The sequence below is a fragment of the Cheilinus undulatus genome, linkage group 16, assembly GCF_018320785.1.
Source record: "Cheilinus undulatus linkage group 16, ASM1832078v1, whole genome shotgun sequence".
Taxonomy (NCBI): Eukaryota; Metazoa; Chordata; class Actinopteri; order Labriformes; family Labridae; genus Cheilinus; species Cheilinus undulatus.
Window position 1 is genome coordinate 25,293,709 of NC_054880.1, and position 26,502 is coordinate 25,320,210.

The 26,502-nt window shown below is 39.3% G+C and overlaps 1 protein-coding gene across 1 annotated transcript in view; it reads left to right on the forward strand.

The window, feature by feature from the left end:
* Positions 1-26,502, forward strand: part of gatad2b (GATA zinc finger domain containing 2B) — a 79,411-nt gene that overhangs the window by 37,284 nt on the left and 15,625 nt on the right. Inside the window, exons 2-3 of the mRNA XM_041808282.1 lie at positions 19,795-20,178; positions 26,272-26,401. Of these exons, the coding sequence (XP_041664216.1) occupies positions 19,796-20,178; positions 26,272-26,401 (513 nt within the window). The 5' untranslated portion in view covers position 19,795. The remainder of the gene's footprint in view (positions 1-19,794; positions 20,179-26,271; positions 26,402-26,502) is intronic.

Here is a 26,502-nt window from a genome sequence, read left to right on the forward strand (position 1 = left end):
TATTCCTTAACTTTCTTTTATTCCTAAACTAGGGCTGGACAATTCCTTAAAAAATTTGCATTCTGATGATTTTGACTCGTCTTGCCAATTGGATGTGAATCGTTGCATCAAAGGGGTTTTGTCAGTCTCATATTTAATATGAAAAAAGTGCAAAAATTAAGAAGGTTTGTTGACTTCTATAAAAATGGCACTTGAATGATCACATGATATGTCATGCATAACATCTCTGCTGTAAAAAAAAAGTTGATAAACCTGTATTTTATCACAAATTTCAGGTCAAAGAAATATTGCACCTTTTGGGATTTGAAAATTGCAACAGGCCATATTGCAATTTATTCTAATTTCCGATTAATTGCCCAGCCCTCCATTGCTGTAAGGACACGGTGTCAGTCTGCTGTGCATAGCTTTCAAGCCTGGAGAACAAAAAGAGCTCAGGACAGTAGCAGCTACCACTGACCACTACGTGGAGCTGCAGCATCTGGCATCATCTCTTCAAAGTTTACATCACCTGACAACCACAAAAAGCAGAGTCCCTATAACAGGAAATCCAGCTTGGTGTCTTGACACACTAGATATGCAGGAATAGGGTTTCTGTAAACATGTGAAAACACTGATCTATGTGATCTATGTGTGACCGAAGTTTTGCTTTAGACCCTCAGAAGGTTGTTCACCTCTTTCCTGGCTTGGTTATATTAAAGCATTGCTGACGTGTATTACAGTTCTCCACCTCAGAAATCAACTTGTGTGGTCTTAAGATGAAGGAGGGATAACTTTACAAATGTCTGTGTCTGTCTGTTGGTTTTGGAGAAAAGTGATGAAGTACAACTGCAGCACATAAATCTCTACTATAATCAGAAGATCACTGTCAGCTGCCAGTCAGTGTTCTGCTGCTGTAATGTTAGTGAAAGACTGGCATATTTTGATAGACCAAGAACAGTATTTGATGGCAGGGTTAGGAGAAGTCTGTTCACTGCTGCTGTAGGTGGGGCGCCAAAGGTCTCAGGAAGGGTGCTAGACTGTGTCTGCTCTGATATTGTTAAAATTGGATGTACATATATATTTTTTAAAACCATGATTACAAACGTTACGTGTAAGGGCCAACCTAAAAGATAAAAAAATGAAGGGAATCTTAGTTTTTGAGGAAAAATATCTTTTTTTTTTTAAATGAAAAACACAGTAATAAGTGAATGTTTTTGAGATTAAGAAGTCATCTATTTACAAGAAAACAAATGCAGAATTTCATTGAGTAAAAAATTTGAAATTAGCATGAAACAAATTGAAATTTCCAAGTTTAAAAAGGCTGAAATTTTGACCCAAGAAACTTAAAAATTTCACATTTGTAAAATTTAAATTAATGGCAGCAGTGTAATGGGAAAAATGTATAAAGAGACCAAACAGAACAGTTGTTTGAGTTTGGAGTTTTTGTTCTTGCATATTTCTGATATTTAAAGTCAAAACTTTTTTCCCCAAAAATTAAACCTTAATCTGTAATTAAACTTTTTAAACTGGGGGTGTTTGCTAAGGAAAAAAGGTTGAGAACCACTGGTCTTTCTGCTCCTCTGTTTTTTTTTTCTCTGATGGCGTTATCTAGACGTATAACCTGGGCTTATCTTCTCATCAATTAGTACATCCAGTTAAAAAACAACTATTTTTATTGAAAAAAATAAATTGTTAAAATCACATAGATAGCAGCCAATGTCATCAGCTTCTTTATAGTTACAGCCCTAGGAAGCCTAACCTGTCCTCTAGGGGGCATTTCATTTATAAATAGAGTTCATCAGTGTGGTTTGCTATTTAAAAGTCCCATTGATTTGACCATAGTGGATTTTATCATACCATAGCCGTCCAAGGTAGACTCACCAAGAGCTATATGATTGGGAAACTTTGATTGAAGTTGTAGGAGAGACAGATTTGTATGATTCAGCCTCTTTAAGCAGTGGCTGCCTTTCTGCCATCATCTTTAGCTCTCTTTCTTTGGAAATTACCCTCTGCTGCTCACTTAAATTTAAGTGAGAGCTGTTTTGGGGGGGGTAGAAGGCAGGAAGTGAGAGGGGGCTTCATTTTTTCCACAAGTCAAACCCATAAGGACAAAACAAGGCAGCACAGTAATCCTTTTATTCTGATTGTCTTCTTTTCATGATAGTGGGAAGCTAAAATTGTGATTGAGATTGAAATTGCAGCATGAGTGGACTTGTGTGCCTAATTGTCAGTGACATAAGACGTCAAACCTTCGGATTCGTGTAAACTTCAGGATGCATACTAAAGTCAAACTCAGTGGGTGCTGTGTGCACATTGGCGTACATGGCTGAGGGCTGATTTTGAACTGGAATTAGCATCCTGAGATATTTTTAACACATTTTTTAAAATCAAACTTGGACAGATATCAGTAGTATTTCTTCTAGTGATCTGATTCATCACGGTTTGGCCGTATCTGGTAGTTTTCTGCTCTTAAAAAACACATTTAAATGTTAAGCTCCTCATTAAATCCGCAGCTTTTCTGTGTTAACGTATTCGATATTGATTTGGGTTCAGGGTCCTGCCAGTTTTGTGCCACAGCCGCCATTTTGCACCCATCACCACCATTTTGACGGAGGGATTAATGCCACAGACGGAGGCGGGTTGTTGATTTGCAGCACCGGATCAGTAGTTGCACATTTTTTTGTCTTAGATGGGAAGTGAGGGCTGACACATCTGTCTGCTGCTCCTCAGCGATAAGCCCGACATCCACCGATGAATCAAACTGTTGAGAAATGAAACACACACGCACAAATGCTCCCCCCTGCTTTCCCGCTCGTGTGTGTAAAAACTAAAGAAGGTGGAGGTGGTGGTGCAGAGACAGAAGGCGGACTGGGAGGAGTGGAGTTGCATCAGCCAAATGAATTGTCATGATGCAGATCATGCGTGAAATGAGCAGCAGATTCCTCAGTGCTGTTTGCAAATGGCCTTATTACCATTACAGCCAGTCAGCTGACATCGAGCCTGCAAACAGAGTGTGCCCAACCAGAGCGGACCAGGATGAACTGGACCGGGATAGACTTGATTAGATCCAGAACAAAATGATGTTTCTTTTAAATGAAACGAAGCTCAATAATCTGCAGCAAACTGCACACAAAGAAGCTACAAGGCTTTTATTTTTATATCTATTCCTTGGCCAAGACTTTTGAAGGCAACATATATAATCCTGAAACGGGACAATCTGGTAATAAACTGGGTCAAGCTTGACTGGGGCAGACTGGGATGGACTCGATATGACACAGACTTCAGTGTAATGTTTTCTACAAAAGAGGTAACAAGGCTAAAATTTTCCTTCTGCAGTGTTTTGGTAGATAGTCTCAGACCCAGATGAACTGGGATATACTGGCATAAAAGCTGGGATGAACTCGACCAGCACTTGCAGGATTAGACCATGACCAAAACAAAGTTTTCTTTGAAAGCAAAAATGCACAGAAATCTGCAGCAAATAGACAAAAATACATATATTACAAAGATGAGAGTGCAGTTTCTTTAAAGGGACAGTGCAAATAAATGTTGAACAAAGTTATAAAAAAACATGCAAATAAGCAAGAAAGCCAGTGTTTTTATATGTAGCTCTTCAACATGATTTTTATAGAAATCCTTTTGAATATATCACCTGGACAAATTGGGATGTACTGGGATAAAAAGTGGGATAAACTAGACTGAGATAGACTTGGTCTTACTGAGACCAAGAGGAAGTTTCCTAAATGAAGTGACAGCTGCTGCAAATGTAAAATTACATGTATATAAGCAAAAAGGCTTGTGTTTTATAGGCTCATCATAGATAATCTTAAACAAGGACAGACTGGGATACAAAAGAATTTAAACTAACTAAACAAACTGGGTGAAAGTGGTTGGGATTAACCAGGATAGACTTGCTTGGACCTAGATCAGCGTAGAACTTTTTCTTTAATCTGAAGTGAACTGATAAAAATGATAAGCAAGAAACCAACAAGACTAATGTTTATAGGTCCTCTGTTTGCAGGGTTTTGCAAGGCATCATAGGATCAAAACTAGGGCAAACCAGACCAGGATAGACCTGCTTACACCCAGAACAAAATAAAACATCTTTTAAAAAGGATAATGAACATAAATCTGCAACAAAATTTAAAAAATGCATGCGGGTCAGCAGCAAAGACTTGGCTTTTCTTTGTCTTTATTTTGCAAGATCTTGCTGGATAATTAAATCCATGACAGGGAAAACTTGGATATGCTAGTATGAAAACTGGGACTGGGATAGAAATTATTGAAGTCAAAATTGATAATACGCATAAAAATCTACAAAGAAAGGATGAAATTGAATACTAGGAGGCAGCAAGGCGTACAGATTTATAAGTCTTGTTTTTGCAAGATTCTGTGAGTCATCCTTTAAGATCCTAACTGGGATGATTTAGAAAAGAAACTGGGACGAAATGGATAGAGATAGAATGGGGTCAATTTGATTAGATCCAGAACAAAATAACATTTCTTCTGCAACAAAATGATACAATGCATGCTGTGACAGCTTTCAGTGGTTTGACTTTCTTTGTTTTTTTTTATTTCTTGGGTGCCAGCCAAGGGTAAACCTGGCAAAAGTTGGTTTGGTCTTTGTCACCACTTGATTTAAATCACCAACATAAAGGATGTAAAAGTATTAAACTCAGCAACCCAAAATTTTTAAGAAATGGAAACCTGTACCAACTTTATTAGTTGAAGAATCAAGTTTGTATTAAATTGAAAGAAAAAAAACCCACACACAAAAAACAATAATAATGAAACAAAGACTCTTAACAAGCCCCCCCCCCCAACAACAACAACAACTCAAAAATACCTTTACTGGCTCTTATTTATTTTCAGTTCATTGATTGCAGTTCTTTAGATCTCCTTCCCTTCTTTAATTCAGTTCAGTTTCAAACGCAATTCAGTTCAGTCCCAAACGCAAAACAACCCAGTTCAGTTCAGCAATAAAAGTCATTCAGTTCAGTTTCAACGCCAGAAAACTCAGTTCAGATTCAGATTCAAATTCATGCATGCCATGCAAAAAAAAAAAAAAAAAAAAAAAAATTCTCGTTACTCACAGAAAGTCGCAGCCTCTTTCATCTAACTCATAGTCAGCTGTCAGTCAGTCAGCTGCATGGCAGCATCTGTGTCAGTCTCCTCCCATCTGCACCTTTTCCGGAGTTTGAGTAGACTTGAGTTAAGTAGTTGAGCAGTTGAGCAGCTTTAAGTTGAGTTGAATTGTTTTTTTTCCGGAGGCGAATTCTTGTTAAACGAGGGCCTAAGCTACCCCAACTTTTTGAATTTTGCCACAAGGTGCGGTTATACGCGACCGGCTTCCACAGCAGACCGTCAGACAGGCGCTTCTCTCTATGACGAGCATGACGTCTTTCTTGTGCGTCCCTGTTCATGGGAGCGGACTCTGTTCACCAATTAGGAAAAGGGGGTTGAATGACAGAGCGGTGTGTGGCTTGTTACAATGCTTATCAGCAGCAAAGACTTTTTCTTCTTTTTACAAGGTTTTTCTAAACAATTAAACATTAGGAAAAGACCTATTGATCATCCTTTTGCACGATTTTGCCACACAATTAAATCAAACACCAGGACAATCTTGGACAAAATGTCTTGATTAAACTTGATGAGACCCAGCGTAAATGTTTTTTTTTTTTTTTTCCTGAATGCGATAATGCACATGAAAAAGTGCATCAAAAGGATGAAAAGGTATGTGAGTAGGCAGAATTTGCTTTTTCAAGATTTTTTGAGACATCTTATAGAATCCTTAAATGGGACAAACTGGGATTTCCTGGATAAAAACTGTGACAGAGTGGTTAGGGATAGAGAGTAGGATTATCGGTATGATATCTGTTTTGGCTGATATGAACATTTCTGCCAGTATTTTCACCTGATATTTTGGCTATACAAATCTGCCTGTATCAGTCCTACTTCAGCTTAAATCTTTTTCTTTATCCATCATCATTCCTTACTAGGGATGATCCTAGGCATCAACTTAACGGCAAGTTAAATTGCGTTTAACTGACTAGTCTAAAGAGATGGAAATACTTCAAAAATATTCAAATTCATCACAGGGTCTGTTAGCGGGTGTGATGTGAGCTTGATATACTCTGTGCAATGTGGCTAACATTAGCAGCTAGCTCTGACAGCCTTCGTTCCTCTTTACAGATTAATATTATGCTTTGGCATGTGGCCTCTTTTCACTACGATTGAACAGTTATACATGAGTTCAACCCTGCACAGCATTCACATCACTTTATTTCCATTTATTACTTAAAAAACTGTCACACAGTGCCGTTCCTTCTACACGCTAACTGCTAAGCTTTGCATATTTACGTCCAGTGAAGTGCTTGGGGAAAACTCAGACAGTAAAGCAGCCAACATTAACTGAAGCTACAGCTGCTTCTAGTGGTGGGATGTTCATCACAATTTAAAGATCAATACATAGGTATTATAAGACTTTGTTTATAAAAAATTTGAGGTCATTAGTTTAACTGATCTGTAAATCTTGTGTTGGCTAACGAATTTACGAATTCAACCGTTTCACCTTTATACTTGAAAGTGTGTTTTAAGGACTGAAGTTTCAGGTCTAAACTAGCCACATTAATATATCAGTGTCGGCTGAAATTATACTGTAAATATTAGCAGATTGGATTTCAGCAAAAATCCAGTATAGTGCATCCCTAATGCTTGTATGTGTGGGCGGGTAATAATCTAAGACTGGAGTAAGGGAGATAAACTGGGTAAAAAACCAAGATGAACTGGACTGGGATAGATTTGCTTTGACTCAAACCAAAGCATTATTTCTTAAGAAGTGACATGACATAAAAAATCGACAGCAAATTGATGAAAATGCATGCAAGTAGGCAGCAATGCTTACATTTTTATAAGTCTTACTTTTTTCAAGATTTTGTGAGACATCCTGTAAAATCCTATAATGGGACAAAGTGGGATTTACTGGGCCACACTGGAGCGGGACAGACTGAGTGGCGGGCGTGGATAGCGAAAAAGTCGTCTGGTTTAATTCTGAGGACGACATTTTAGCAGCAGCCATCTGATCGACAGCTCTGTGCATAAAGAACATGGTGAGTGTGTGTTTGTGGGTGTGTGCTTGTGTATGAGTGTGTGATGGGGGATGGGAGGAGGGAATTAAGAGTTGGCATTATGTCAGGAGAGAGCTGCCATCTCTGCCTCCTTCATCGCCCTGCACTCATAAACACTCACTTGTTCTGCACAAACACATATACACATATTCTGCACACATATAAACACACACAGCCTACACACAAAGACTTGTGCGAGGATGGCGAGCGCTGCAGAAAAACTCGCCGTCTCTGCGTGGATCTTGGCTGTGTCACTCCTTTATTGCCCCCCCCCGTGCTCACGCACACACAAACGTGCACGCATACCTACAGTCGTACACGCGCCTGCTCCTGATTGGCTGCTGTAATGTGAACAAATGAAGCCGTCTGAGCTCAGGCTGCGTTTAAGGGGGCCCCCTGAAAGTAAGCATGTGTTTATTTTTACAGTGAGCGAGGGCGAGGAAAAGAAAGACGGAGGGTTTTCAGGAATTGGGGGAGGGTAAAAGAGGCGGGGGGAGGAGGAGGAGGGAGGGCTTTTTTTTCTTTGTGGTACAGTACAGCTGGAGGAGGAGACAGGGGAACAAAATCCTGCCTTCTGTAGGAATGCTGGACGCGAACAATGTCTGGTCTGGGCTCTGTGTGGTTGCTGGTTTAAAACGGTGATGGGGGCGACTTCTCTGGGAGACACTTTTCCAGGTGTTTGATGAAGACATCTACCTGCCCACATTTAGAGCGGGGAAGATCTGCCTTTTTGGGGGTCTTATTGGATTTATGTTTCAGATTTGATGAATGAATTAATTTTGGTTTTCACAAAATTGTGTTCATAATTAAAATTAAATTGTTTGTGCAGGCTAGGGATGTATGATATTATTGGCATGCTATCAGCCTTATTTTAAAAAGTTAAATATTTTTATCGAAGATATGAACATTTCTGCTGATACTAACAACTGATATATGAGCTGTAAATACAAGAGCCCGACCGATTTATCAGGCCGATTATAGCGTTTCACAGATTAATCAACATCGGCCAATATGTAGCCAATATTTGAACTTTTTTGCTGCGTGGGGATTGTCTCTGCTCCTGTTGCTCTGTGTATCTCCATGCTGAACTCAGCCAAGTGCCTGGCCCCTCCCTATCAGACGCAGAGTGCAGCAGCAGCTCTCTCTCACTCAATGTTGCCAACTTAGCGACTTTGTCACTATATTTCAGACCCCTCTAGCGACATCTTTTTCAAGAAAGCGACTAGCGACAAATCTAGCAACTTTTTCTGGTGTTACTGGAGAGTTTTGGAGACTCTGACGTGAAAGCATGTATCGTTGTCACTCTTCTCACTGAGCAGTGGGTTCAGCCTTGGGCCTCTCCCCGTCCCTAAGCACTCACAGGCAGCCCCGTCCTCGCGCAGTTTGACTGCAGCAGAGTAGAGGACTAACGCTCGTTTCAGACTGGGATCGTGTTTTGCTGCTTGAGTGTGCCGCGCGTGTCAGCTCCGGTTCCCACCGGTGCGGCTTTCACACAGGGCGCGAGTTTTCTGCGTGTCAGCCGTATCTCCCTGCTCTCAAAGCCCCGTCTTCAAAGTGACTTGATTCAGTGTATAGAGGAAGTGTGTCTGGAACTATTCAAAATAAAGCATTCTGTGCAAGTGAACGGAGTTTCTCTATAGAAATGCTAAACCGGGCTTTTTGAAAAGCACAAACCATAAAAGCATTTATACGGTGTTTATCTTTCCTGTGACATATTCTACCAGTGTAGAGACAGAAAGTTTCACTAACAGTAGATCTTTAGAGAACAACTTTATAAAACAGGCACATTTAAGCTTGTGGCCTTCCTCAGGGTTATCAAGAAATACATTGTTAACATATTCTTTGTGCATATTTGCCACACGGATGTACATATGGCTCTCAATGTATCATTTTCCTGTCTAATATGGTCCACAGCCACAGTATAAGACTATTATACAGTGTTTTAATGTCGTCTAAGTTGTATCTTTGTGAAATAAATAAAGATAAATGCAACTGGTTATTCACATGTCCACATTTGTGTTCATGTACGGTATATATCCTGTGTATATCAATGTTCGTATTTCATATATCGGCCAAAATATCGGTTATCTGCCAATGTATCAGATATCGGCTTTTTTAGCCCCCAATATCAGTATCGGCATCGGCCCCAAAAATCCTGTATCGGTTGGGCTGTAGTAAATACTGGCAGTATGAATTTTGTATCAGCCATGAATATCAGTAAAATATACAACTTCACCATCAGGTATTTGTGGTTGTCTAGGGCCCCATACACTCAAGGAGGACCACAGTGAGCCCTCAACATTTTGAATGAAGACCTAAACAAAAAACAACTACCAGATTGTCTATTTCCCCACTCCTCACTTTGCTCTGATGGACTCAGCCTCTCTTTACACAAGAGACACCTGGTGTTCTTTACAGACCCAGAGCAAAGTATCGGTATCGGCTGAAATGAGTTTGGCGTATCAGATATCTGCAAAAGTACAATAATGAACCCCTGTTCATGATGTAAAAGTCTCTGACTAATTAGAAACAGTTGTGAGAACCTGGAAGACTAAGGCTTTGTAAAAAAGAAGGATCAGCTGTTGCCTCACAGCAAGGAGGTTCTTGGTTTGAAATCCTGTCAGACAGGGCCTCTCTGGGTGGGTTCTTTCCAGGTACTCCAGCTTCCTCCCAGAGAGCAAAGACTTGACCATTAGACTGATTGTGATTCTGAATCACATGTAGTGTAACTACATGTTATGCTTCTGTGTGATGAATGGATGAAATGGATGATAGATGGATTGAGTGATTGGTTAATTGGATGATGACAGGGTGTATGGATGGATGGATCTATTTAATAATGTACCTTGGATGGATGGATTTATTGTATCATGATTGGATAAACCTGAATGGATAGATAAATTGGATGATAGAAAGATGGATGGATGAATTGGATAAATTGGATAATTTATGGATGGATTAATTTATTTAATGATGAATTGGTAACTGCTTGTTTATCTCTACCTCTCAGTCCAGGATGGATGTATTGACTGATTGATTTATTGGATTGGGTGGGTAGATTAATAGATTTATTGGATCATGGTTGGATAACCTGAATGGATGAATGGATGAATTTGATGGATGGATGGATTTATTGGATGAAGAATTTCATGTTTGGATGCATGAATGGATGGATGGATGGATTTAATCTATGGATTGCTGGATTTATTAGATGATGAATGGATGAATTTTGTGTATGTGTGTATGGATGGACCGATTGATTTATTGGATAATGAATGGATGAGTTGGATGATGGAATGAAGGATGGATTGATATATTCGATAATGAATGGATGAACTGGACGGTTGGATTGACTTGATGAATGATGAATGGATTGATATAGTGGATGAATTTATGGGATCATGATTGGATAATCAAAATGGATGGATGGATGAATTGGATAACTAATGAATGTATGGATTTAATGGATAAAGAATGAATGAATGAATTGGATGGATGGAGAGATTGTCTCCTTTGCTCATGTCGCTTTTCTTTGGCAGCTCTGACGTTCTGATAGTGAGATGAAAATCAATCAGACAAAAAGAAAATTATTTTTAAGTTTCATCTGATAAAAAATAGCATGGGATTGACTTTTCATTGTTCGACTTTCAAAACTATTGTCTGTGTCTGGGGTTTTCCCCATCTAAAATTCACGAAGTTGAAACTGATTGGTCAGATCAGTCTTTGTTCTACCCACTATTACATATTGCCAACATATTTTTGCAATCAAGGAGTGCTCTTTCTCTCTTGGTTATAAGCACAATTTAAAATCAAGATGTTTCGGTTATTTTTGATAACCCATCATCCAAATGATGGGGATTTGATCATTTTAAAGCACATCTTATTCAAGAGTAAAGGCATTTCTTAGTGTATGAAAATGTTTGTTTTGGCTGCAATTTTTGATTAATAAAAATGAAAAACTGCCCAAAATAAGGAGTGATGGACTTGTTTTTGCTGAAAACAGATTTCAGTATGGTTTTTAATTCTACTAACAGAAAAATATACGGATATGCAGTGCATCATCATTCAGCTTAAGAGCTTGGCTATGATTTTTGTCCGTATCACCCAGCCCTAATTTAGACCAGGACAGGCTGTGAGTCATGATTTATTTGGAGAAAAAGGGCTAATCTTTGTAAAATTAGACACTGTGCACCCCCGTATCCCTGGAATGGAACGATCCTTGTTTCATAAGTCGGTGTTTGACTCTGAGACAGGCTGTCAAATGAGACTATTTCCTGCAAATCTTCAAATATTCGTCTGTTAGGGGTCACCTCTAGTCCAGGTGTTACGTTTCAGAGAAGAAGAAGTAGAGTTCTGTCTCCAGGTGGAGCGACTTTCTCTGTCTCGTTCTACCTCTCCCTTGCTCGCCATGTCTTTTCTTTTTCCTTTATTGCTCTGGCCTGGCACGGTGCCCAAAGCTGAAGGGGTGGGGTGGGAGGAGGTGGGAGGGATTATGGAGAGGAGGGGATGGGAGGGGGGCTGGTTTGGTTGAGGAGAAAGAGAGTGTGTGGCGGCTTGTGTAGCAGCTGACTGAAACAGTCATTATATTATGTAAAGGCAGTCGGCGGCGGCGGCGGTGGCCGGGAGGAGGAGGAGTGGGGGGAGGACGGGGGAGGAGAAGGGTGTGGGGTGCCAGTTACTGACGTGCAGCTCAAGGCCAACCCTGATTGGCTCATCAGCTGCGTTCTCAGCGGTGCTCCTCGGCTCATTAAAGGTGGAGGCTCGGCCGAGAGGTTGCTCGTGTTTCTCTCTCAGCAAATGGAGGCGACGGCTCGGCTCGGCAGCTGCGTCACAAATTAATTAGAGAAGAAGAAGAAGAAGAGGTGCTGGGGAGGGCCGATCATTAAGGCTCCTCCCTGAAGATGAGAGCAGGATAACAGAGACGTTAGAGGAGGACAGAGCGAGCAGATTAGAGCTCCATGATACAATAGATGAGCGCAGACGATAGCACCACACCAGCAGGAATAATTTGCTAATAGGAAGCTGATTAAGTGATAACAAGCCAATTAAATCTGTCTGAATTACAGTCCCTGACACCGCTGAGTACATGACATTTATGTAGAACACCGAGCACACTCAGGTGATGTTAATGCAGCCATGCAGAGCTGCAGATCAGCGCGTCCATTTGCATGTTGTCTGGTCACACATGATGGGGTGTCTGTCACAGCCGTGGAGACGCCGCAGAATCAGGAATCATCAGAAATGATCAGAAATCAAACAAAATTGTTTTTGCTTTAATTACTTTTAAAGTTAAATATCAGTAGTTTCATTGTCCTGTTTGTGGTGGATTTCACAAAATGTGAAAAATGTGTGATTTGCACACTAGTCCGCTTGACTTTCATTGTTTGTAATGAGCAGTAATCATCATAAAAATCGCTCTTGCATATTCCTTCTGTTTTATTATAACCAAAACCATGTTTATTATGCATTGATTAATTGACCACTTTATTCTTATTAAACAAGTTATTTTGAGTCATATGATTGCAGTGAATTACAACTTAAATTTGTCAGTTTCTTTCTTTTACAGTAATCTGGAAAAATTTGGGTTGTGGACAAAAAAATAAATATCCGAATATCAAATCAATTTAATGCTCAATTAGACTCTGTTTTCATTTTGATTAAAAATGCTTTTTGAGCATTCTGATACAAATTGACTGCACTTTAGTACGTTTCTATTAGAGGTGCAGGAAAAAATAGATTCACATTAGAATCACAAAATATTAATTGATACAATTCTGGATCAACTAGACAATTTCCAAAATTTAACATTTTTGAATTTATGCATCCTGCATGCAAACTGCTGCTGGTGTCTGTTCTACACCAGCGCAAAGATACAGCAAGAGCCATGCTGTTAGCATAAGTATGGCACATTCTTTATGGGGAGTTACTTAGTTCAGACTCATTGTGGATTCTGCAATCCTCGGGAAAGAAGAAGTCTAACCCAATGTGTATGCTAAGTGTGCTAAGCTAAAGTGATGTAGGCTATTTCAGGAATGGTTCATACACCAAAGTTAACATGAGACAAACATATTCACCTGAAGTAAATATAAGCTTACTGTAAAACACCAAATAATAGCCCGGGCATTTATTTGTCTCAATCCCTGAGCAGACCAGGCGTTTATTAGGGACCAGGCGGCTATTTGGAGCAGGCGTTTAATTTCTTTCTCACAAAAATCTTGCTTAGCAAAAACTGGAAAAATATGGTAAATTTAATCAAACTATTTATTTACACCAGTATGAATATCACTTTTACATTTTTAAGACAGGATTACAGTACCATAGTTATACTTTTGTCTTCTTCTGTAAACTCAGCACTCTCTAAACACTTTAAATACTGGTAAGGAACTAAACAAACACAAAGTTGACAACAGACAGTTTAAAGTTAATGTCATACTTTTTATTTTTTGGCTGCACCGGGGCATGGTGCTGCTGTCTCACTTGAGAAAACAAGCAAGGGATGGGGGTGTCCTAGAGGAGGCTAGTACTCGCAGCCAATCAGGCTCAGGTCAGAGGGAGCGTTCCTATTGGCCGCTGTAGCTTCCGTATCTCAGCTCAGTGAGAAGTTGATTCAATGGCGGAATTACGGCGGTGTTCGGTCCTCTGTAGAATTTGTTCATGATGAGATGAAGTGTTTTCTTGCCTGTGGTTCGGCCATTGATTTCAGTGGAAAAGCAGAGCAAAATCACTCCACGAGCGCTTTGTCAGCGGACATTTTCACCCGCGAGGAGGCACCATAGACTGTAGAAGGGAGGCAGGTAAAGAGAGGGGCGGAGCTACGGAGCTCAAACAGGGAGAAGAACAGGAAGGGAGGGGGAGTTGTGAGTTGATTCTATACGGTTCCATCTCATCTCAGTCACATATCAGAGCTGTAAATAAATTACACCCGGCATTTATTTGGAACAGGCGTTTATTTGTCAAAATGTACTGCCACACTCGGCGATTAATTGGGACCCGGCAATTATTTGGTGTTTTACGGTATTTAAATTAAATGAAATATGACCAACATTAGAGCATTACACTTGTTCTTGGCTGTATTCTTCTTCTTCTTCTTCTTGACAAGAATTTATTCATGTTTTTTCATAAATTGAGACTAAATTGAGACAACACTATAAAAGCTCAACATATTTGCAAAATCATTATTAACAATATCTTGATTTATTATGCCCTAATGGATCATGACACTAAATAGCAATACCAGTGCCATTCCAGGCGTCAAGCCAGTGGTAGCCAGGGCTAACTATAGCCCCCTAAAATCTGATTGGCCACAACTAAAAATCCTTACAATGGCTGGCTTTTTCCTTTCAGCCATTAATCCTTTTGGCAGGCCCAGTCACTAAGAATATCTTAACCTACATTTGACTGGTTTTACCAACGTAAATATCCTCAAGGAGAGGTATATGAAAGTGAAAGTCATATGTAAATACACCACTGTCTAGAGAGAAAGAGCTGTGATTGGCTATGGGAGCTGGGAGGCGATAATTAACCAGTTTCCCACAGCACAGTCTGTCTAGAAACTTTACATCGGTATCGGATCAGTCTAAGTCAATGCCCAACGCTCTGGTATATCAAAAATGGTACTGGAACATCTCTAGCTTTTCATCACTAAGTTGAGATGATCTGGTAAATGGCAAGCAAAACGAACCTGATTCTCGATGTCCTGATTAATGAAGGCAAGAGGATACAGCGGCATAAAGCAGCTTCGCTATATGCTGGGATACAAGGTTCAATTGACAAAGCATATCACTCTAGTCATCTTCAAACACCAACATTCCTATAAAGTTTTTCAGCGTCATGCATGGATTGTATTGGACCTCTGATCAGAGAGTTTGTATGAAGTTCAGTGGCTGCAGTGGGAGTTTCAGACCCTAGTTTCAGTTCAGTACTGGTGATCAAACACTAAGGTGGATGGGTTAGTTTCTTGCTCTCTTAAATTATGCTGCTGTGAAGTTCTTGAAAATGATTTGTAGGGTCACATCAGCGTGTAGACATGTCCTAACCAACATTTAGGTGATTAAAGTGGATGATAGTTCGGTGCTCTAGTATTTTCTGGATGCAGTCACTTGTTGGGTTGATCTGTTAAGGCCACATCCTGAAGCCGTTGCTGCTCTGACTCATGCAGAAACAATGTGCTGCGTGTGGTCACAAGTCTCTAAACAATGACTGAACATCAAATACTAAATCATTTTTAGGAGCAGGGTTGGTGGAGCTTGTTGGTGTTGTGTCCTTTCTGAAAGCACCAGAGTTTAGAAGACTTAAAGAATAACTAAACCCCAAAGTTTTGGCTCAAGTTTATCTACCAGAAAGGCCAAAAAATGTGAGCTTAAAGATGTTTGTATTATGATGTGTTCAGAGTTAGCGCAGACAACTGATGATTATAATGAAAGTATGTGTTCAAATGTAACATCAGGAAAAGGAAAAATGGGTTTTGAGGAGAAACAACTTTGGCTGTTTATTGAAAAATAGAAAATGGATAAATCAGATGAAATAATGACCTTTCAATCTTCTAATTCAAGCTCTAGCCAGATTATACAATTTCTCTTCAAATTTGTTGTCGTTTATCTTACCACTAATAGAAAAATATCAATAGTGGTATTGATAAGAAGCTTTGAGTTGAAAATATGACTCGTACATGTTTTTTCATGGGTAACTTTGGTGCTTCTACATCAGTGGTACTCAACCTTATTTTAAGAGGGAGTTGGATTATTGTGTGGTTAAATGGGATGCTATAGACTACAATTAAATATCTGTATTATTAATTAATTTTAATTAATTAATTTTTTATCTATGTTAGTTCCACGTCGCCTAAAGACTTTTTAAAAGATCAGACTGTGCTGAGTATCAGCTATGAGATGCTTTTCATTATCGTTGAGTATTTCAGTATTTATATCTCACATTTGGACATTTACTGTAGTTCTCTGGCTCTGTTTACTTAAAAGAGATGTTTTCTGTTTTGTTCCACTCATTATTATTGCTTTTAGCTAAAGGGGGAGAAATATCATATTGATTTAAGCCCTGGTCCTCCAAAAAATAAGACCGGCCCTGCCTTACACCTGCAGCTGTCCCAGACACATCATTCTGCCCTGCATCACATTGTAGCTTTGGGTTTTTGTTTCTGCTCTTTTGATAGTATTAATTATCAAAAGATCATTAAAGATCAGATAAAACACCGCAATTTCACCTAATATTACGTTATCTCAACATGTGATCCATGTGTTAGGCTCACATGTTGAGATAAATACGAGTGTGGGAGAGCCTCCGCAGGAAGTGACTCAGGAAAGTTGTCATAATGAGGGCATAAGAAGCTTAAACACAAGACAGTTTTCATATGAATTTGGAAAATAAAGGCTGTCTTCCTTGTTCTGGGAAATGGATTTATTGATGTGACTAGCAATGAATCTTTACTATGTCAGTGTTTACCTTTTTAAAAGTTTTAAGGAGCATTTTTTTTTTTCAATAAAGCTTTAAAAGAGCCGCAGCTGGTCAGATAAGAGCCATATGTGGCTCAAGAGCTGCAGGTTGAGTATCATTGTGTTACATCCTTTCAACATAGCTAATATTGTGTTATGCACATTTGATAAGGTTTTTCATATTAGTTCTAGAGGTCAGTATCTTGATGTTTATACAAACAAAAAGTGAAAAAGTGTATATTGTTCTGTGCTTCTGATTTACTTTCGCTGTTTTTTTTTTTTTTTTACATAAGTTATGAAGATCATAACTAATATTTTAGGTCATGATAATTATATAAAATTTTTCTTTTGTTACAGTCTTTTTTAAAGATATTTTTGGGGCTATACATGCTAAACAGGACAGGGAATCAATCCCACAACCACAGTTTAGAACTCTAGCCTCTGTAAAGAACCTGCTCTGTCCACTTAGCCAACCAGGCACCCAATACTGTTACATTTCTTCTGTGTCTAAAGCTGAACATAGCAAAAGTTGAACTGAAGTACCGCATATCTATGACTGTTGCACATTGTCTAATATTCATAAATATTTTACAACCTATTGTAAAATTTATCAAGTGTTTAGGGGTTTGCCTGCAACTTTTGATGTATTTTTACCTTTCCTATGCACCTGTCTTGAATAACAGATGCAGTTTTTTTAAATGTCCCTGTTATACATAATCAAGCTGACAGTGATTTATTATTTTAAAACAAATGGTGTTGAAAATGACTAAAATATTGAACATTTTGACGATCCTATGTCACAGCAGGGTAACAAATACATCAAAAATCTGCAGTCAAAGTTAATCCTAGTGATGCTTTTAAACGCTGCCTTGCAGGATGAAGACGTGCTCTGCTGTCATGTCATCATCAGGCTCTATCTCTGCTGATTGGTGTGCTGCTCAGTCACATGACTCGGCTAATGAGCTCATAAGACTGGGATTGTTGTCGTACATACAGAAATCTTCCTTACTGGTATGAATCACATGACAACACGCCGCTGTAGTGTGTTGGTCACAGTGAAGTACAGATTCAGGCTATTCTTAGTGTTTAACCCACTTCCATCTGAGCGAGTTAACCATCAGCTGATCATTTATTTATCCCCAATGCATGCTAACGTGTCACTGCACTGATCTCGGGTCAGCCAGGTCATTCTGGTTAGTCTCTGCCTCATTTCACATGGCGGGTTGTCCTTTGTCGTGTTAGCAGAGGAACACAATGGTGGAGGGTCTGTCTGTCCAGAAGTAAAATTTAGATTTTAGATTTTATTTACTGTAAAGAATTGATCTCATGGATTTTTATTGACTCTCTGACATAGAGCAGAACCTCAGGATCAAAGAAATCTTCACTGATGCACCAACTTCACAGATTTTTTTCTGGTTTCTGTTGTTCCTAGTTAATACATTTGTTAATGTAAATATTGCGATTTACAGCTGATGCTTTTACTTTTAGCTTTGTTCTTCATTAATCCCCTAAATCTTTCTCTTTTTTCTGATAACATGACTAACATATTTTTCTGCACACATCAACCCCTGTGTAGTCCTAACAATGTGTGTACTCCTGTTGTCCTAAGGTTGAAAAATGACCCGCCTTCACTAAACTCCTAAAATAAAGCAGCTTAAATATTTTAAACCCCAAATCTTTTTTGCATGAAGAAAAAAACTAACAGTAATCACAATCATGGCTCATTTCTGGGTTTGTCCCCCTTCACAGTGCAGAAGTACTGCACTGAACTCATTTTTCAGTAAAACACATGCATCAGAAGAGTTTTCTTTACTGAATTAGGTGTTTACTGTTATTGTCATGATTGCTACGGTTACTGAATTGTTGTGAACATGACTTATACTGAAAGACTTGTATAGCATTAAAAAGTAGTAGCAATGTTACAGAATTATGGTAATGCATTCCATTAAAAGTAGAAGTCAAGTTTAAAGGATAATAGTGATATTGTTAAGATTTTGACCATTTGCATTGCAAAAAGTGGTTTTCAGGTATAAATAGATACTCAGTCATTTAAAAGGTCTTAGAAGTATTAAAGTTTGTTGGAACCCTGCGAATAGAATATGTTTGAAGTTAGGTTGACATTTAGGAAAAGCACTTTGAGTGGGAGGAAATGATGCATCCTGCAATAGACAGATGACCATAAACCCAATTTAGATGATGTATAGACAGGGAGTTATATCCATTTTTGCTTTCAGATACCAAGCGGTAATCCTTAATGCTTTGTTTCAATGCATCTATGTGTACTGAAAACAGTTCAATGTCTGATAGCTCAGACTGCATACAGGTCTTGAAGATGGGCTGAGATGTGTTCAACTGATTGGATTGATTGTCTAGACTCAACCAACTCTCTACAAGACAACTGACGTGATCTGCTGTTTTTTTTCTAGTAAACAGGGAGCATGGTTTTATTTACAGTATGTCTATCCAGCTTCGCTCTCCTTTTAGAGATCTGGATTATTTGTCTCAGCTTGGTAAAAAAGCTAATCTTTTAGCTGAATAAAGGTTCTTACTTTGGTACCATTTTGTGTTTTTTATTAGGGATGCACAATATCATATTTTTCCAGACCAAGTACGAATACAAATACCGACATCACCATTTTCTAAAAACAACCAAAAAAATGAAAGAGAAACTGTCAAACAGGAGCCAGCTGTCATTCAGCTTTACCTCACAACTCCTTTGTAACTTGTGATCTTAAATTGAATTGTCATTTCAGTCTATCTAGTACACCACAAAATGTATTTGCTGAATTAAAAAAATATATCAGCATGTTCTTAAAAAGCATGTTTATGACAACATGAGGGAAAAAAGCTGTTAAAGAGGCACTGTAACCCTCTCATGTTTACTGTCCTTTGTTGGCAAAACCTTGCTCCTCCCCAGTTCCACCAAGTTTTCCAAAAGGAAAGGGAAAGCTCCAATGTCTCCAGCTTCACAAACATTCAGTCCTCTGCCTTTGAAGATGATGTCCTCTAAAGCCTTAATGGATGACAATCAGTACCCCACGATCTGAATGACCAAAACGACCTGTGGTTCAAAGTTTGGCTGAAAAGTTAAAGTTTTGTTTTTTTTTGTTGCTGTTGTGCAATAAAATAACAGGCTTTTCATTTTACAACAGACCATATCAAAAGTATTGAAACCATGTGAAATGTATTTTTTTCTGTGTGAGATCCTGATATTAAATGTGTCTTCCTCTGGTCTCCTACAGGATGGAGCGGATGTCTGAGGAGGCGCTGAGGCTCAACCTGCTGAAGCGGGGTCTGGAGTCTCCCAGCGAGAGAGAGGAGGCACTCGCCAAACGCTTAAAGATGGAGGGACACGAGGCCATGGAACGCCTTAAGATGCTGGCTCTGCTCAAACGTAAAGACCTCGCCGACTTGGCGGCTCTGGATGTTGCAGGGCCCCTAGGGGACGGGAAGGGCCCCGGAGCCAGCTCCCTCCACCACCAGAGTCTCATGGGAGCTGCTGCCTATGAGGAGAAGTTAAATGGGAGTCTGAGACTGGGGGGCCACGGCGGCCATGTTGGACCCAGTAAGAACGGGAAGGAGAACATGATGGACGAGCCGGTGGACATGAGCGCCGGAAGGAGATGGTGAGGAGGAAATACACGCCAGAACCACGGAGAACTGGGAACACTGGTCTATACTCAGATACTAAAGGTTTATTTTAGGGACTTTATTCACAGGCAGTGGAGAGAGTGGGAGATCAGAGCACAGATGACACGCAGGAAAGAGGCTATGGGCCAGACTTGAACCTGTGTTGCCATCCTGGAAGACTAGCTTCTGTACTCCTGCCAAATAGGAGTGGGTCATTATACTGTCACTGGTTCATTTCCTGCCATGGAATGGATTTTTGCAACACTGCAAACCCTCAGCAGCCTACATACCACTTTATTTCCATTATGCAGTTTAACAACTGTCATACCACGTTGTTACCATGCCATGCTATCTGCTACGCTATTCATATATACTTCCGCCGGACTGCTGGGGGGAGGCTTTGGCAGTGGCCATTAAAGGTCACATATTTTACCCCTTTAAGACATGTTTATATTGTTCTCAGAGGTCCCCAAAACATGCCTGTGAAGTTTGTTGCTGAAAAAACACTCCAGTATTGGATTTTTGTATGTCTAAAAACCCCCCAGTTTCAGCCCTGCTCAGAACGAGCTGTTTCTGTGTCTGTGACTTTAAATGTTAATGAGCTTTAAATGTTAATGAGCCCCTGACTACACCCCTCTCAAGAAATTAATGTGGCTTGTTGGATGTGGTGGGAAGGCGGAACTTTCTTCCAAGCAGGGAGGGCCAACAGCACCTGGGGGCGGTGCTAATATGAGAACTGCTTTTTTTAGCACACATTTTATGAAAGGTGGAGAAGGGGGGTTGTGGACAGGCCAGGGACACATAATTTTGCTAGAACAGCCTGAAAAGGTGTATTTTGCATAATGTGACCTATAACTGATGGTACAGCAGCTACTAGTGGTGGGAGTCTTCATATAAGTTTTAAAAAAAGGATTTGACCAACATTTCAGCCAGTGTTTCTAAAAAATGATTGGTAATTAATTTAATAGACTAGAAAATCTTGCGCCAGCTAACTTTATGTATAAAACTATATGCATCCCTAACAAATGCTACACTGCCTGGCCAAAAAAAAAGTCGCCACTTGGATTTAACTAAGTAAATAGGTACGAGCCTCCTATTGGATAATTACTGCATGGGCGATTATCTTTCAGCTGGCAACAAGTTATTTAACCCCAGCTGATGCAATGAGTAACTTCTCATTTCTTAAACAACCGTGTCGAAAGACACATCCTGTGGTCGTGGAAAAGATGTTAGTCTGTTTAAGAAGGGTCAAATCATTGGCATGCAAAAAAGGCTTCAGTTTGCTAGGGAGCATAAAGATTGGACTCTGGAGGAATGGAAGAAGGCCATGTGGTCTGATGAGTCCAGATTTACCCTGTTCCAGAGTGATGGGCGCATCAGGGTAAGACTGAGGCAGGTGAAGTGATGCACCCATCATGCCTAGTGCCTACTGTACAAGCCTGTGGAGGCAGTGCTATGATCTGGGGTTGCTGCAGTTGGTCAGGTCTAGGCTCAGCAACATTATGTGCCCTAAGAATGAGGCCAGCTGACTACCTGAATATACTGAATGACCAGGTTATTCCATCAATGGATTTTTTCTTCCCTAATGGCACGGGCATATTTCAAGATGACAATGCCAGGATTCATCAGGCTCAAATTGTGAAAGAGTGGTTCAGGGAGCATGAGACATCATTTTCACACATGGATTGGCCACCACAGAGTCCAGACCTTAACTCCATTGAGAATCTTTGGGATGTGCTGGAGAAGGCTTTGCGCAGTGGTCAGACTCTCCCATCATCAATACAAGCTCTTGGTGAAAAATTAATGCAACACTGGATGGAAATAAATCTTGTGACATCGCAGAAGCTTATCGAAACAATGCCACAGTGAATGTGTGCTGTAATCAAAGCTAAAGGCGGTCCAACGAAATATTAGAGTGTGTGACCTTTTTTTGGTGGCGACTTTTTTTTTGGCCAGGCAGTGTATCTGCATAGTCTTAACTGTGTTGTCACATTTTTTTTCATACAGTTTGCACCAAAAAATTTGCACATGACTTTGTCACCAATATAACTGGTTAGAAAGTGAAGATGCAATTGCAACTTGAAATATATTGAGAGGGTCTTGTAAAGTGTCTTATAAAGTATTAAATTTAATGTCAGATTTTCTGTTTTTATCCTGTATTAGCTTTAAATGTTAAATTTTGATACTACAGATATTTAAATTTCTTAAAATATTTTCAGCTGATATATTAGCCATACATATCAGCAGTATAAATCAAATATCAGCCTTTTATGTTGGTAAAGTATAAAACTGTGCCATCAGGTATAGGTGGTTGTCTACGTCCCCAAGGAGGCCCCTGTTTGCCCTGAACATTTTGAATGAAGCCCTAAACATAAAACAACAACCAGGCTGTCTACTTCCCTGCTTCTCTCTCAGCTCTGATTGGCCTAGCCTCTCTTTACACAGGAGACATCTGGTGTTCTATATAATATAAAGGGTGTGGAAATATCAGATATATCAGATTTCTGTGTAAATCCTATGTCATCTATCTTCACTTTTTGCCTTTCCGAAAGTTCCAAACAATACTGTGACAACCTGCTGATAGACAGTGAGCATTTTAGAGCACTAAATAAAATGTGAGTCTTTTTATTCATCTTTTACTTAACTTTAGAAATGAATTCTGCTGATTAAGCAGCAGGTCTAACAGTAGGTTGGTTCATTGAGACAATCCTGACAAAGAGCTGGAACCAACACAAAAAACATATTGTTCTTCTAAAGTGTAAAAGAATTAAACTAGCTATAACACTTTAAACCATTCAGCACACTTGAAAGTCTATGGGACGAAACTGAAAAATGAAAAACATATTAACAAAAGTACAGCTATTGATTCCACTGAAAACTGCACAAAGTTTATGATTCACCTCAGAGCATGAACATTTGTACATCCTGCTGTTATTTATGGATGTTAGATCAGACAAATACACCGACAGAGCTTTTCATAGCTGCCAGTTCCGATATTATACAGATAATATGGAGCCTCCCTTTTTTCAAGGTATGATATTTATCACTGTCCTTGAGTATGAGCACCACAGAGGCGTAAAGGAGGACAGAAGTAATCCCCTCTGTGTGTCTTCCTCTGAGTCAGTTACCTTAAAGAGATGAGAACGGATCAGCGGAGCCAGCAGGGTAGCGTAGTGCTGCGTGTGTGCATGTGTAAACTCTCATTTTGACTTACAAATGTTTACGGGGCAAGCCAACAGGAAGTTCATTCATTTTTCTGGGAATCCTTGTGACATTCAACGAGCCTTTGAAAGTCCTCCCTTCATAACATTGACTGTATGTCATTATGGTGCTGTTGTGGCTATGAAAAGAGCTCTGTAGATGTATCTCTTCATGGTCACTGAACTCTTATTTTTCTCTTATTTTAAATTTTAATATGCATAAGATTATAAGCACTATTTCAGTAACAGCATCGACAGATAAGAACTAATAAAGTTTATTATCAGCAGGATATCAAAAGATCCATGTTGTTCAGCAAGACATAAATTTTGAGTTGCTACAGTTCCACTTTCTCTAAGAATTGGCCATAGATAGGTCCATCGTGGTTCCATGAAAATTCACTGCCTAGCCGTGCACTGCATCACATAGATGACCTCAGCACTAAAGAGGAAGTAGCTGAGCTACATAAAGAAAGTTAGTCCATAGAATAACTGAGTTTAGATTGAAGCTCTCTTATGCCAAGGCAATATGGCCTAAAATTTGTCTCACGGTATTTTTTGGCCCTTTACAGTAATGGTATTATATCACAGCGTTACATAATTAAGAGATAACGCATTTAAATGCATATTCAGGTGCTACAACCCTCCTTCTCCTAAAACAAGCCCATAATGGCACACTAGACTCATGTCTGAGCATAACCACACAGCAAAAGTCTCTCTCTTTGTTCCCTTCTTTGTAACTGTATCTCTACTTTTAAGTTTAATTTCTCTCCTGCTAAGGTGTGTCAAGCTGCAACTGACAACACCACATTTCCTGACAGGGGACTTCACAATTAAAGCATTTGCAACAGAATTGCAGCTATGACTTTTATTGTGAAGAACTTGTCCAAAAAAGCATGCTTATCATAAGTTTAATTTAGTTTAAGCAGAGGCGTTGGCTACTGTTTACAGCTGCTTTTACTTTTTTTTGGGGAATTTCCCCTTGCGAGACTAATAAAGGAATATCTTATCTCTTACAACCTTTTTTAAGGCCACAGCCCATTTCTTTGAATCATCGTGGACTTACAACAAGTGAGTCATGAGGTAAAACACTCCTTTAAACAGTTGTTTAAAGTTTGTTTTATATGATGAATCGCTGTAGCGCTGGACTAAAGACAAACCAAGTTGATGCACTGCAGCTCACAGCATGTATTAAAGCTCTGAACAGTCCTGCAGAGATGATGCAAAGCGAGCACAATTGCTGTATGTTGCTTTTATTACAGACATCGAAATGGAGAGGAGGGAACACAGTTTTAATCTCTTTCTGTAGTGTTAGTGTGAAGCATCCTGATGATTGGGCTCAGACTGAGATGTTGGCTGTCACATATCAATCTGCTATGCTAACATCGACATCGTTTATTTCTCCTGTGTGCAAAACACAACAACACGTGTTTAAACTGGTGATGACGATGTTGTTAAAATCCATTCCATGGCAGAAAATTTATTGGTAATAGTATTATTACCAGTTTACCACTCACCATCTTTAGGTAACACAGTAAATATTATATGTAATCATTCATTAATTATTTATTGGGCAATTGGCATTCTTTCCAACTCGATATCTTGGTTGTTAATATCTCTATCTGCTGGATAACTACAGTGATGTTGGCCAAAAACTGGTTCATACTTGCTCATATGAACCCTGTCTATCGTTCTTTGTGGAATCAAATGATAATTGTCATGTTGTATGTCTGTTTCCCAATCAAATAGACCTTCAAAATAAGAGTGATAGGTCAGTTCCAGTACAGGAGACACTTGGTGTTTCTTACAATGAAAAATAAAGGTGTTTATACAGTGTACCTGTATAGTATCAGTATTGGTTTCTGTATTGGCTTAAATGAGTATGGAAATATCAGCATTTCAGATATCTGTAAAAATCTAATATTAAGCATTTCTTAATACTCAAAGACTTTGTATATGGTTAATCTGAAACTTTTCTGTTTTGTTCCCTACTTAAACATCAATACATAAGGAGTGTGGTATACAGTATTCATTTGTGTTGTATTCCTAAGGAAATATGTTTTCCCAAAAATTTCCAGTTAGCAGAAAGGGACCAGTTTGTGTGTTCGTCTCACATAAGAAATTGGGCATTAAAACAAATTGTGGATTGATCCTATGTATATAAAAGTTCTGCTCCACCGAATATGTAAATAAGATAAACCCCCCAAATCATGGTCAGTTTGTAATCGTCCTCATTTTGCTACACTAAAATACCTCAAATGTAATATTTCTGACATATTCTTTAAAAGTAAAACATCTTTTTGCACATGTATTTTTTAAGATGAAATTGTTGATCCCAGATACGGGAAGCAATGCCTCTGTTTATCTCGAAGTTCTTTAACAGTAACTTAAAGCTTCACCTCTACCTTTATGATGACAAATTGTGATCCAAATGAAAAAACAAAAGATAGTGTCAAACATCACTGTATGTCTCCTTGATGGCTTCACAGGTCACCCCTGTCTGATTCATCTTAAAAAGAACTCTTGTTTCATGTAGTTTGTGTCATATTTACATCACTTTATAAACTGACAGCGCTAAATCAAACTTAACTGGTCTCATTCTTTTGTCTTCAATGGCAGACAGCTACTAGCTCTATCTGCCCTACCACCTCCCTATTATCTCCTAAAAAACAACTGTGAAACAAAAACTTCTTGGCCCAACTTATTTCCATTATGCATCTCTGACCCATTGAAAAAGGCTCTGGGACCAACTTTTGAAAAGTTTAGAACCATGGACTTCTAGTAAAAGTCAGTTTGAGAGTGAAGGTTTATTTCACATTTAAGAATGTCAGTGTATATTCTTATATACTATTATATACTGTATGATGTCATTGTCCCTTGTTTTCCACACAGTGACAAAGACCATGACAGACGGACTCCATCTCCGGACGTCATCATCCTCTCAGACAATGAGGCATCCAGTCCCAGAACAACACCCCGGCCTGAGGAGCGCCTCCACCAGGCCAACCTGGACATGTTCAAGGTACAACGAGCACTCTCTGTACCTCTGAATGTGCCTCACAGCTGAGCTACAGCTGGATGGCGTTAATAAAATCTGCTTCTACTGTCTTGGGTTTAGCAAAA